A 13462-nucleotide genomic window follows, 5' to 3' on the forward strand; every position below is an offset into this window, starting at 1 on the left:
AACATCTGTATTCTTGAATTGCTTGTAGATTTAGAAAATTTTATGCCACCTTTATTTCCCATTCTAATACCAAAAATGTATTTAATGTTACAAAACCTAATGCTTTAGAACTCATATAGGAGAATAGATTGCCAATGAATGTAGATATATGTACTTTTTAATTACTGCAGTAATGCTTAATTCCAGAGGGCTTTTGGCAGGAAGGAGGTGAATTTGGTATCATGCATGGATTCTGCTTCACTTCAGGGAGACTGCTGAAAGTTGCCATTGATTTGGGTATTATTCTGAGCTGACTGTCGTGGTATTAGGCTCCAGTTTATTTAAAATAAGACAACTTCCCATCCGTAAATACAAAGGTGAGAAAATAGTATCAAATGGAAGAACGCAGGCAATCTTAAAAATGTATTTTATATTTGATTCCATTTTGATTTGTGTCCTGGATAATTTAATTTTAATACATGGAAATACTAGTTACCATGTTAGAAGTATGCTTATGAGTAGGTATGTTTTGTGATCTCTAATTGATAGAGGTTAGTTAGAGTCATACGTATTCTTTATGCTAATGATTGTTTTGTATTCATCAGATTAGAAGTTATTAATTACAGGGACTTTACAACATCCTCTGTTTGTGAAACATGCCTACAGCATATACTCAGATGAATATAAAATTATCTTTCAAATTTGTTTTACTGTGGCATAGTTAGTGGAAAAATTGTGCAGCTTTCTAAATACTTGTTTTAGGTTTTTTTTAATGTGCTTTTGGTACAGGTTCCATTCTGTAGTTGAGTCTGAGTGTTAACTGACCAAGATTTGATTTTGATTACCTTACAGAAGATACTATTTAGTCTGGATTTATACAGGCATTCTTGGGGAGGTAATTGGGTCTGTTGTTCCTACGGAGGTGTTGCTTTTCTGTCACCAGGATTTTCCCATGCTGGTTCAGTTCTATGGTAGGAAGAAGAGAGAGTATCCAAGCGGAGATCAGCTCATTCTTGGCAGTCATCATTAAATGATGGTCTCTGTAAGGGTGAGGCAGGGGCACCGCCTGGACTCCCAGCAGGGACGGATACACAAACACAAGGCATACGATGGTCGATATGGAGCATTTATTACCTCTGCGTCTGAACGGGGGTTCCCCGGCGTTTTCCCGGTCAAGGCAATGATGGAGCGGGGGATCCCTGGCACCGCTGAGCATCGGTCCAGGGTGAGGAACACTTGTTGGGGGGGGCACTAGAGGAAGTTTTTATGTACCATACACATGCGCAGTAAGCATGTTGAGCTCATTGTTATTCCCGATTCAAAGCCCAGGTGCAGCACCACCCTGGCACAGGCTCAACTACGTGAATATGGGTCACCATGCCCTGTTGATGCTCCTTTTCCCATGGAACAGTCTGGCTAGCTTCCATCGCCTGTCTCCTCAATATTCTTCTGCACTTTCCCATATACTCCACCCCCATGATGGAAAGCTAGTTACAGGCCGTCCCAATCTTCAGAAGGGCATGGGGTATGATGGCAAGGGAGTTTACAAAGTAATGAAATCAAAACATAACATAATACAAAGCAAGAGATAAAGAAGAGTCCTCTGTGTATGAGGTGGCTGATATTCTCAATAGATGCCGATTCATCGGTGATGTTGAAACAGCACATCTCGGCGAAGTCATGGTGCCTGTGGTTATCTCGCAGTAGGAAGCAGTCGATCCCTAGGTGGTTTTGCAGTGTTCCTTGCTACACTGCTCCCAACTCCCTATTTAAAGAGGCAGTGGCTCTAGATGTCCAGTTTAAGCTTTGAGCCAAAGCGCAGGTAACATGCTCTAACTATTTACAATTATGTGCCACCACCCCCGGGATCGAGCTAGGCTCAACAACAGGCCTAGAGCTTCTGCATGAGAAAATAAACTTATATGGCGGTTACAAGCGGCACCTTAGGATAAGCTATGGGGTCCTCTGCCGCTCCGTCATAAAGGGAGGGATGCTTAAAGTAACACAACCTACAGTGCATAGGCCACCTGTGGCATCGGCCGGCACATATGTATATGCTGTAGTGCCACACAGAAGGAACCACCCTAATGGTAGTATGAGGTGAGCAGACGCATAGGTAATATCCATAGTGTCATTACAAGTTAACTGCATATCAGCTACATTCTGCAGAATAGGTACCATACACATGTGCAGTAAGCATGTCGAGCTCATTGTTATTCCCGATTCAAAGCCCAGGTGCAGCACCACCCTGGCACAGGCTCAACTACGTGACTATGGGTCACCATGCCCTGTTGATGCTCCTTTTCCCACAGAACGGTCTGGCTAGCTTCCCTCGTCTATGTCCTTGACATTCTTCCGCACTTTCCCATACAGTCTCTGATCTCCTCCGATGGGTTGAAAGGCATGGCTAATCAGTGGGTAGAATCCTGCTGAGGAGGCAATAAGCAGAGGTATGTGGAAAGAATACCAAAGTCTTGCGGCTTGCATCTACCCATGTAACTCGTCAGTCATTCATTTGGCTGTAGAGACAGAGAAACAGCTGTGCACATGCTGAAACCAGGCAAAGATAGGTTTTATTCTGTAAGGTTTTTTAATCTGAGTTTCCCCCCTTTATGCGAGCAAAGCTGGCCATAATAGGATCAGCTATCTGTCTTCAAATATTACAGCATTTGGTTCCATTTTTCTCACTCCGTGGTCAGACAGTTTTTGAAACCCACTGACACCAGTAGGAGGACCACAATGGTTTTGAACAGACTTTGGATGAGCTGCATTATCCATGTTGTTTGCAGGTATATAGAAAAGATATGTACATGGTGATATGTGGAAGAGAAATATTTTTCCAGGTTCCCTTGTGCAGGATTTGGAGCTGTTGCAAAATACTAGTTTTCACAGACTTTGAGTAAGTCTGGTGTTTAATTGGGAACAACAACAACAGGAAAAAAAAAAAGCAAATTCCGAAATTACATAGTAGGGATTGATTTCTGGATAGTCTATTATCCTTTCTTTTTTTTTTTACTGATCAGCAATTTGAACTTGTTTCTTACATTTAAATGGCTCCAGAATCTGACCCTTCTAAAGTTCATAACAATAAAATATCCTTATAATGCTTCATTGTCATTTTTAATTTGCACAGGATGAGCTAAATGCTGTATTCTTCATGCAGACCTGCCAAATGTCGTTCATCTAGCATGATACTTGTCCATCTGGCGCTCCAGTCACTCATTGTGGCAAGTTGGCTTAGGGCTCATGAATTTGGATGTGCTATAGAAAGAGGACAGACATTTGCCTGCTGTTTTGCCTGCTAGGATAAGGCTGGGACAGCTGAGCAGGAAAGTAGAAGAGTGGCCGTACAAAAGGAGGCCCACTATCAGCTCCCATCCCCTTTTCTAATGAATCAAGCCAACCCACCTCCTGCAGTTATCCAGCACCTTCTATTTATTCCACACTTCTCACCAGGACCACCTTCATCTAGGCCTTGACCTTGGTGAACTGCAGCACCCACCAGGATCCCTCAAGGCTCCTTGCCTCTGCCTTTGCTTTCATCCAAGATTGCTGGCAACTCAAGGGAGCTGCAGCCCTCAGAAATGTCTGATCCCTCCAGTACCGACAGTGTCACACATTAATTTCCAGTTCAGGTTCTGCAGCCCCACCTCATTACTCTCGAAAGCTTGTCCCAACCTGATCTGTGAAGTGGTGTTCTGCTTCATGACCCAGTTCTTCTGTTGTGCTCAGGCCAAGGGGATTTCACCTTGAAGCAAATAGGCATGGTTATATGCAAGGTGTTTGCTGTTGTGACATCCACTCATTACATAATCTTTGGAACATAGTACCCCTGCCGCAGAGAACACAGAGAGCACAATTTGGCAACCATGTCCATGCCCTTTCAGTATCCACTACTGGATAGTGGATAGTCTGTAGTTCAGACTAGCTGAACAAGTGCACTGCGCTCAGAGGGGTTGGAGGGAAGCAGAGTCTGGTGCTAGATTCCTTATTATATGGGGTTTTTTTACTTTAAATAAAGTGCTCCAATATGACTGGCTGTTGGTACATTAGCTACAATAGTTTTGTGGAATTGTTTCATTGTCACTGAGAGCTCCCATAATCTTTTTTAGGATAGTTTCCTGTGGTAGCCAAGGCTGTGCTCTCCTCTGAGGGACATTATGTGTATTGTGTGTATTTATCTACCCCTAGTAATTGAACCTGTTGACCCATTTCAAGAAGCTTGCATAGTTGCTGTTCTGAAGAGGAATTCAGGAGTTTCATGAGAATTAGCTGAAGGTAGCCAGCTGAAGAAGAGAGGTCCTGTGAGCACCATGGCTGAAGCACGAGTCAATCAACCACAGGACTCGCACCTGGGGGAAAGCGGGCTTCTTTGGTATGGTGCTTGTGGAACTGCTTGATCTAATTTTAGTACTTCTCAGGGAAGAACTATATTCCAGATGCCAGGAAAGGTGATTAAAGAAGACTCTGAAATGCTTGCTTTGAACTCGTTAGAAATTATGAGCAGGATCTAATAAGAGAGTCAAGTGAATAAAAGTCAGTGACTTGATTCCAGGTCAGCGAAGGACTCCATAGACTTCCTGTTGATAGGAGGTGATGTGTGTTACTCCTCTGTGAGGTCTCAACCCACCTATGCAGGGTGTGAAGCCTGAATCACTTACCTGTCCGTGTTGTGATAATATAAAAATTAGAGCACTTGCCTAGCACTGATTCTGCCAAGGACTCCTACATTCAGTTCGCCTCTACCTCAGTATAACCCGTTCTTCTCAGGAGAATTTTCTTTCTACCAGACTCCTTTGTGGACTGCCTAGGAAATGTTCTTGACCCTTTCCAGGGAAATCTTTTTATTTTTTGCTGAAACGAGAAATCATGTTTCCACAGAGAAGAGCACTTTGGGCAAAATCTTAAGGCACTTCAGACTATTGGCACTTCTGAGGAATCGAATGGGTACTTTACAGATCACCCAAAAAGCCTTCAGCACCTTTTGCTACTGTGTCCTTTATCGGAGCCAGACTCACTGACTCACCACAGAGTCCCAGCAGTCTTTAGTATGGTCAGTTCCTTGATTCTGGTAAAGGTTGTCCAGTGGCACAAGACGGCCTACAACGTAATCTCAGTTTTTCTCATTATCTAGAGAATCTCCGGGCATAAAAAGTCTCTAAGCGATTCAAAGCCCATTTTCACTGGGCTTTATCTTACATCCTCTCACTTCTGCTGAGAGGGGCAGAGCTGGGATGAAATTATTTTCCATCTCCCTAATGGTTGCAACACCTTCTCAGAGTCTCCTACTCAAAGCTGGAAAGGTCCTGAAGAAAAAGGAAATGCAAAAGTGGCAGTCTTTGCTGCATATATAGCCTTTGTGTCTGGATTACTCTGTTTTGTCTGGTACATATCCGTGGTGCTTTCTATTTATATCCATTTCTGCTTCCTGTCCGCACTCAACAGCATGGTCATATCTCCCTGCCTGTCAGTGCTCTGGAAGCACACATGTATACAGGCCAGAACTTGTCAACATCTCCTTCTTTTTTAAACTGGGAGAGATAAGAGAAAAGTTCAGGGTGGATGAGTTTCCCTGACCAGTGAGAGCTGGAGGCAAGGAACGAGGTGGAGAAGGGGAGAAGCGGCTTCCCTTGGGCTGCAGCCTCAAGTGGAAGGAGCAGGAGCTCTGTCTTTGGGGCTCTTCCAACGCCAAAACCAGGGTGGAGATTGTCTTCTCCACTTCCACCCCTGAGAAAGGGGATTTTGGTGGTCCCAGCTTCCATGCTAGAGATCTGGCAGGCAGACCTGGTAGGGCAAATCTGCAGCAGACTGGCTCGCTCTCCAGCACAAAGCTGTCGGCTCTCCGTTTCTCAGGGGCTTAGTGGTTTCAGTGTGAGTTTAGCCTCTAAATCTCCACAGCATGCAGCCCTGGCACTTCACAGCATAGACCATGTCCATAGCTGTCACGGTTTTTCACGAGATCTGCTCACTGGCGGTAATGGCACTGTTAATCATGTTCTGTGGGAAAGCCCTCAACACCCTCCTGGTCTCCCTGTAAAATGCACTTCATACCAGCACAACAAGTCAGAAATGAACGGCCAGCCCAGTGATACCCTGGCTGCTCTCAGGGAGCGCTCTGCGATGGCGCTTAGCTTCCCTCCCCATAGTCCCTTAGCGCTTTTGCTGCAGCCAGACATGATGAAAGCAGGTCTGTGGTTGACTTGTGCGAAGTCTTCCAGCACTGCTGGCCACTGATCATCTGGCTGTGTCCTTCAAGCCTGCTGCAAGCCTCCACCATTAAAATCAGTAAGAATTTACCATTAGTTGCAGCAAGCGTAGGTCAAGTCCACAGTTCCTAAGAAGAAGAAATTTATGACACATGCAAGTTTGATTACACTTCCCCAAGCCCTGCTTCTTCCCATTTTTAACAGTGCGGTACTAATTTCGCTAAGCCTGAGCATGTACCTAACTCTTAAGCATGTATATCTTCACACAGGATCCACCTAAAGCTAAGGGAACATGTGAATTTCTGCAAAACTGAGGTGTCAGTCTCCTCAGTATGTTTCAAATGGAATTGCAGGATCTGCATAAATGGCCCTTTTGCTCCCTCCCTCAGCTGGTTCCTGACCAACTGCGATTATAAGTGAGGATCTTTAGTAAAAATAACTAAAAAGAAGCCACGTTTAATGTTTTTGCAGTGTATTCAAAGCAGCTTGGGTATTGAGTACAGAAAATACATATCACTTTTACCTGAAATGCCCTTGTGCTTATTAGGTGAAGGGTGGTCTTAATCCTAGGAAATATCCAGTTCTTCATGTAGTTTTGCATTTGTCATAACTAAATGATCTTAATAAATATTTCTATATAGCCTTAAATAATATTGCTTGTCAGGTAATACTTATCTCAGATTTTTCTCAGTGACTTTGTATCATAGCTGAAAAAGAGCTATCACAGAAAATAAAATGGGACTAAAATAACAGTCCTTTGTATTAAAGTTAACATGTGACTTCTGTCCCAGAATTTTATGCATCCATATTAGAATCAGATGCTAAGTCCAGATGAAAAGATTTCCTTGATGGGTTTTATTCTTAGTCTTACTGAAGGGCTGATAACAGGCTGAAGGCAAGATGCCTGTTGTAGTGAAAAAAGCTGCCTAACACCAAAGACTAGAAGGACAAGCTGACATGTATTATTGTTAGGCCTCCCTGCTTGATCACATTTCAGTATCATAAAATCATTCTCCTAGTGAACATGAAGCGTAAAAACTCTAGTGTGAGAGCAAAAAGCTCAGGCTGGCAGGTAATGCTCCTTTGGGCACAGTGCTTTTCGCTTAGTAGCTGTCCATAATAATGACAATACATGACTTTATTATCAGAAGATATTACTGGCCACAGCACAGTGTAACTGTGTTTATTTTAAATTTTAGCTCTTATCAAATATTTGCATTCATAAAAGGCACTCACGGATCCTGTCTTACCTGTGTAACTGGTATCGTGTGTAATGTGACAGGGTAAGGGAGCCCCACCAGCATTGCTCCGTCTTCTTCAAGAGAGAGTTACATTACAGGTGGGAGGGAAAATTAGGGGCTGCCTCCTTCACTGCTGAGAATACCAACAAAATGTGCAGCCTACAGGCCGCTGAGCCGTTGTCTTCCCAAACTCGTTTGCTTCAGTGCCTTTGAAACAGGCCTAAGAGAAGCAGGATTTTTTTTTACCCCTGTGATGTGGCCTGGGACCCCATTCCCACGTGCACCCCCATGTCTCAGACCCCACCGGTGGTCACCAAGGGGTGTTCAGCCTTTCCTGGGCTGTCTCGGTGGCCATGGGGGAAGGCTGTGTATCTGCTCCCTATCCCTGCACCAGCCGCTCGCCCTAGGTTCCTTTGGCGATCCGGAGACAGACAGATCAAAGGGACCGAAATACTTTTCAGAAAGCAGTTTCTCCTTTCCTCAAAGCAGCTTTGTATAGTACTCATGTATGACTGGGCTCAAATAGTACAAATGTTTGCAGGCTCTGGATATTCTATGCAAAAACAATTACTTCTGATAAAATGAAGGAGTGGTACTTTCTAGTGTTGCTGTTCTGCTGTGATGGAGACTGTGAGCATGATATTGGAGCTATAAATTAGATTTTTGCAAAGCAGCTCTTCTGTAGTGAGTCTGCTGCTTGAGATTGGAGGCTATAATTAGCACTTTCTTCAGGATATTTTTGCTCTGTTTTGACGCAAAATCCTCAGCAATAAAAGTAGAGTACCAACTGCAGACTGCATTGATCTTTAATTTCAGCTCGTGATCTCACAGGATATTGAAAAATGGGTATATTTTATAGATACCTTATGCTGGTTTTCTAAATACAGTTTTCTAAAGCAACTGATATGTGGTTTGAATGTACAAGCAGAAAACCATCTCACCAGCCCTGGACATTTACAGCATCAGTGTCAAGATCTGAGCTTGTACCAGGGCTCCTTTTATAGTCAATGGTGAGAAATTTGCATTTTTAGAGGAGTAATTCATCCGATCTATTTTAGTAGTCGTTAGGTGAGATGAATCCCATATGGCATGTTTCTGAATAGCACTATTCTCATTTTGTGTGTTAATGCCTTCCCCCCACCCCCAAATGACCAGAAATTACCATAGCGACTTCACAAAGAGATCTCTTGTATTAATAAGAAATAGCAGGCTCAATCCCTTAGACATCTTTACCACTGCTAATTACAGCTACCTTCATAATTGCTCTGGCAGCTGTTTTGGTAGTTGTGTTGATCTTGTAAGCTATGACTCAGGCACCAGTTCACTGCTAGGGATGAACTGGGATGAAGAGTGCCTTCTGGGGCACGGTGGGCACTTGGGCAGGGACTTAGGGCAGGGATTTCTGAGAGACTATGGGACTTCCTCACACATCCTGAAAACTCACACATCCTGAAAACAATTTCAGGAAGGCCAGATGAACGCAGCTGTATCATATACATGCCTGTTTTCCGGAGAGTTACTACATCTGGGAAGAGGGATAAGGAGAAATAATTTATGTTAGGAAGGAAGTTGTGGAAAAGTAAAGGCCAGGTGGCCTAGTGAGGTGTGGGGAAGGCAGAGGGACTGAAGAGCGGGGGATTTCAGTTGAAAAGATGGCAAACTGCTGGGTCTTGAAGAGTGATTTAGGAGCTGGGAGTTGTCAGCTTGGGGCACAGGTATTCAGCAGTGGATTTACCCTAGAGGCAAAGCGAGCTAAAGCTCTTCCCCGCCCCGTAGCCTTAGCTAGCACAGCAAGCGTTGTCCCACCACACACTGTGGCCATGCAGCAGACCCTTCGCTGTGACTGTGGTTTAGTTTGGGGATGCATCTGCCCCTGCATTTCTAGGAGCATTGATCAGAGATCTCTCTTGGCCCAGGGCTAGTCCAGAGCTTTGTCAGTGGTCTGGCAGAAATTGTAACGTTTGCAGATAAGCCACAAGAGTGGCTGAATGGCAAATGAGGCAAGATGAGCTCTGTGCTACGGGACAGTGTTAGTGGCAAAAAGAGTTGATGGCCTGTTCGTCTGGGTTGACCTGAACCATGCATATTGGTTCATCCAAATGGAAGAAAAGCCCCCAAAGCTGGTCCCCTCCATGTATGATAAGGCACTATAGGGACTATAATCTGGTAAGTAGCATCTTAGGAGAGAGCGATTTCTTGTGAATAGCTATCAGAAAAAAAAAGTGGAGTAACACCTGATAGCTAAGGAATCAAAGCTACTTTTGAGGTATGTAAATAAACAGAGAGTCACAGAATAGGAGTGATAGGTATTATTGGCCCTGCGTTTGTCACTACTTCAAACTTGTGTAACCAGATTGATTTTCGGAGGGTGCTGACTGCTGGAAACATGTTCCTTTAAAACCACTCCTGTTCTCTACCTCAAAAGCTGTAATTGCTTTTGGAAGTCTTGGCTTCTGAGTAGAATTCTGATATCTGAATTATTGACAACGAGAAGCTCAAAGCTTCCTAATAAGATTAATTCAGCATTAGTTTTCCTGTAATTAATTTTCTGGTTGATTATGTAATTCATTTTTCTGGTTGAGGATGCATTCTGTTTCTTAAGTTAATTATTTTTTTCACCTCAAATTTGCTTATTCTCTTTTTTGCCAAAGTTTTACATTAATATTTGCAGCATTGCCTAGTGACATGTCTATGCATTTTCTTTCTTTTTTACAGATGTAACAGAAATTGCACCATGTATTTTGAAGAGTTCACCAACAGATCAGCAGATCAACAAGCTTGCGAGGAAATTGGGGCCTGAATGGGAGCATATTGTTCTGTGCTTGGGTTTGTCACATACTGACGTCTATCGATGTAAGGTCAATCACCCTCACAACGTGCAGTCACAGATCGTAGCTGCGTTTGTCCTGTGGAGACAGCGCTTCGGGAAAAAAGCAACAGTCCAAAGTCTGCAAGCCACTCTGATAGCCGAAGAAGCAGATCCTTCTGTGATACAGTATATGCTTGAGTGAAGCTGTGCTATCGATTGGGAGCATTCAAGTACTTTGCTAAATTAAAGTGGATTCACTGAACTGTGTATAGATCTGGTTGCTCAAGCTGGAGAAAATAGAGTTGAGAACTGTGATTTTATTAATCTTATACATTCCAGTTTTCTGTGGCATCTTTTAACTTTTCATGCCAGATGAATTTTTAGCAAGCATTAAAAAAAAATGGATCACTCTTTCCTGTTCACTTTTGTACTATTCCAGTGGGGATATACGGTGAAATTTAAAGTCTTTGAAAGCAGGAAGGCATGCAGTGAGTTGAGCAAGGTTTCACGTTTCATTATGGGAGCGACACTTGGTTTAACGTATTTTCTGGACTATGTAAGAGGCTTTTTTTACTGCTGTTCACTCCTAGTCCCTGATATCCCACTAAGAAATTAGAATAATCACAGTTACTGATTTAACAATTTTACCACTGTTATTGCAGGTGGCTAATTTCACATGTATAAAAGATTTAGCACATACAGTTTCTTGCTAGGATAGATGGCTGCCACCTTAGCTTACCTCTGAAACTGGCCGTAAGTGGAAGTAATAGGAACTTAGCATGTCACTGAGGGTTTTTCCCATCATTATTTAATTGGTGTAGGTTTGTGCAAGGAGACAGGCATGGTGTATATATGCCGTCTCTAGGCGTAGCAGGGGTAGGGAATTCCCAGGGCAGATACACAATATGCAAGCGAGCAGAGGATAGGCAGGAACTGGCAAACAGAGCAAGAAGGCGCCTAAAAGGTGAGACAACTTCTAAGCCCTCCGTATTTGTCTCACTTTGCCTCAGCTAATAAACTGTGAGAAATGCTGGTGTCTCTTGAGGCTTTGTACTCCTGTGCTCTGGATCCAGGCAGTCTTGTTCCACAGGAGCAGTTTGACTGCTCGGTGTGGTGTCATTGGCACCGGTCTCAACCCCTGGCGTGCCAAGCGTGTGCCCAAGCTCGCAGAGCCTCTCTGTCCGAGACGACAGAGCAATCCCTGCCGCTCTCCTTCCAGCTTGTGCCAGCCCCCGTGTTCGTTTGCTTCCCACCTGTTTTTCTGCATCTAACTGGGGCAGCTTCACTATTCCTGTCCCCATTTCTCTGCCAGCTGTGACTATATCACTGTAATGGTTAGATTTTACCCAGAAGAATAGTAAAGCTTGGGCTTTTCTCCTCCTTCCCTCCTGCCAAAGAGTTTTTTTTCCTGCTGGAAGAAACCACTAAGCTTTTTGCTGAGCCGGTAAAGGGGTATCAGTCCCCAGGGTAGGTGTCCAAAGACAGAAATGACCAGCTGCTCTCTGGGACCTGACAATAAGAGGCAGAATACAGTTTAGTCCTTTCTGGATGGTTTACTCCGCAGTAAATGAGGAGCAAAGTTTGGATGCAGGGTTTCCAGGTTGAGTTCCAGTAGAGCATTTCATCTACAGTCATTGCCAAATAACTTCCTGTCCTCCAGGATCTGCCCCATCTAATTTAATAGCTTCACAGCCTTGTCTGATGTCTTTATGGAGGCAAGAATGAGCTTTACTGTCTCTGTGTAAATTCTTCCTCTAGCCAGATTTTCAGAAACATCTGGGAAATTAGGAAGGACAAAGAAATTTTAAGGACACCCCATCTGCCCTGCTTTTCCTGTTTTTTCAGAAGCATGGTAACAGAGAATATATCTGGGCAGGATCAACTCCTACAGGCCCTGAAGCAATCCGGTGGTGTTTTATTTTTAGTCTTCTATAATACAGTTCTGACCTTCAGTAAATCATGATCCTGTTATACCTCACTCAAATCTTAATTGATTATATCCTGTTATGGCTACTTACAGAGTTTAAGTCTATCAACAAGTCCCAAATAAACAATGTAAATCAATTTAGGCCTGGGGATTTATTAGTTTTACTGTTTCACAATGCTTTAATGCCAGCATATTCTTTCTGTTTGAAAGCCATCTGAGCGCAGATGGGGTTGTATAGGTATCCAGACATTTGGCAAATTCTGAAAAACATGGCCTAAAGTAGAAAGTGTGAAGACTCTGAACCATTTCTCTCAGTGAGATAAACAGCAGTGTCATCTGCGAGTTAGAGAAAAGGAGCAAAGCCGTGTCCATTGCAGCACTTTGGAGGAGCAAAAGCTGGAGATGGGGGGCAGGAGAGCCTACTAAAAACATGATTTACAGGAAGAAGCTAGCTCTCAGTCACATAAACGCAAGCACCCTATCTTGTTCTAACCCAGAATAGACCAAGCCTTAACATAGACTTGGGTTCAAAGGGAGTTCTCCCCACTTAACCTAGCCTGAGAGCAGTGCACAGGGGGTACAAACCCCTCTTACTTTCTTCTCTGTACAAACTTTGCATTTTATGATGTTCTGCATTTGTAACATCAATGTCAGGTTGCCCATAACAAATACATTCAGAGCATTTTTAATGAAGATTTAAAAAACACAACTGGGGGTAATTATAGAACCTCATGCCAAATAAGAATTTTTGAGGATAGGCAGAAGCCTTATAGGTCAGGTATCCTTCTCTGTATCTAGTATGGGTCACCGGAAACTTGAGGGATCACTATCATATCAGGCAATTTCTGCATAGTCTTTAAATTGTTCCTTAAATGGGCTAAATTCTGCATCCCAGGAGCCATGGCTAGACAAGGAATTTAAAACCTGGCCCTTTGCATTGTGGAAGAGAGCACTTCATTCCTCATTTATAGTTACTTTCACATTCCCAGGCCCTAAATTAATGCTGTAATACTTGAGCTGCAAGTATTGAAGGGAGAGGTTTAGTTATTTTATGAGACTGTTTCCATTGCTGTTATTTTTAAATTCATGGAAATGTTCCTATTAGACTCTTCAGTTTTGTTAAACCTCATTCTTGCACCACACAAGACACATTTAACTTGACAGTACAGGGACACATTTAACTTGACAGTAGTATTCCTTTAACCCAGTGGATTTTTCCATCCACTTAAAAATATTTTTCTTCCATATGTCATGCTTTATTTTACACAAGGATGCAATTAAGACAATTTAGTTCTTCAGA

At 43.2% G+C, this 13462-nt stretch overlaps 1 protein-coding gene across 2 annotated transcripts in view; it reads left to right on the forward strand.

Annotated features, from left to right (window-relative positions):
* The window catches only part of CRADD (CASP2 and RIPK1 domain containing adaptor with death domain), an 83310-nt gene extending 72664 nt beyond the window's left edge, over nucleotides 1-10646 (forward strand). For both annotated transcript variants that reach the window (XM_026123210.2, XM_026123211.2), the window contains exon 3: nucleotides 10142-10646. In XM_026123210.2, the coding sequence (XP_025978995.2) occupies nucleotides 10142-10437 (296 nt within the window). In that variant the 3' untranslated portion in view covers nucleotides 10438-10646. The remainder of the gene's footprint in view (nucleotides 1-10141) is intronic.
* The last annotated feature ends 2816 nt before the right edge of the window (nucleotides 10647-13462 follow it).

The sequence above is a fragment of the Dromaius novaehollandiae genome, chromosome 1 (genome assembly GCF_036370855.1).
Source record: "Dromaius novaehollandiae isolate bDroNov1 chromosome 1, bDroNov1.hap1, whole genome shotgun sequence".
Classification (NCBI taxonomy): domain Eukaryota; kingdom Metazoa; phylum Chordata; class Aves; order Casuariiformes; family Dromaiidae; genus Dromaius; species Dromaius novaehollandiae.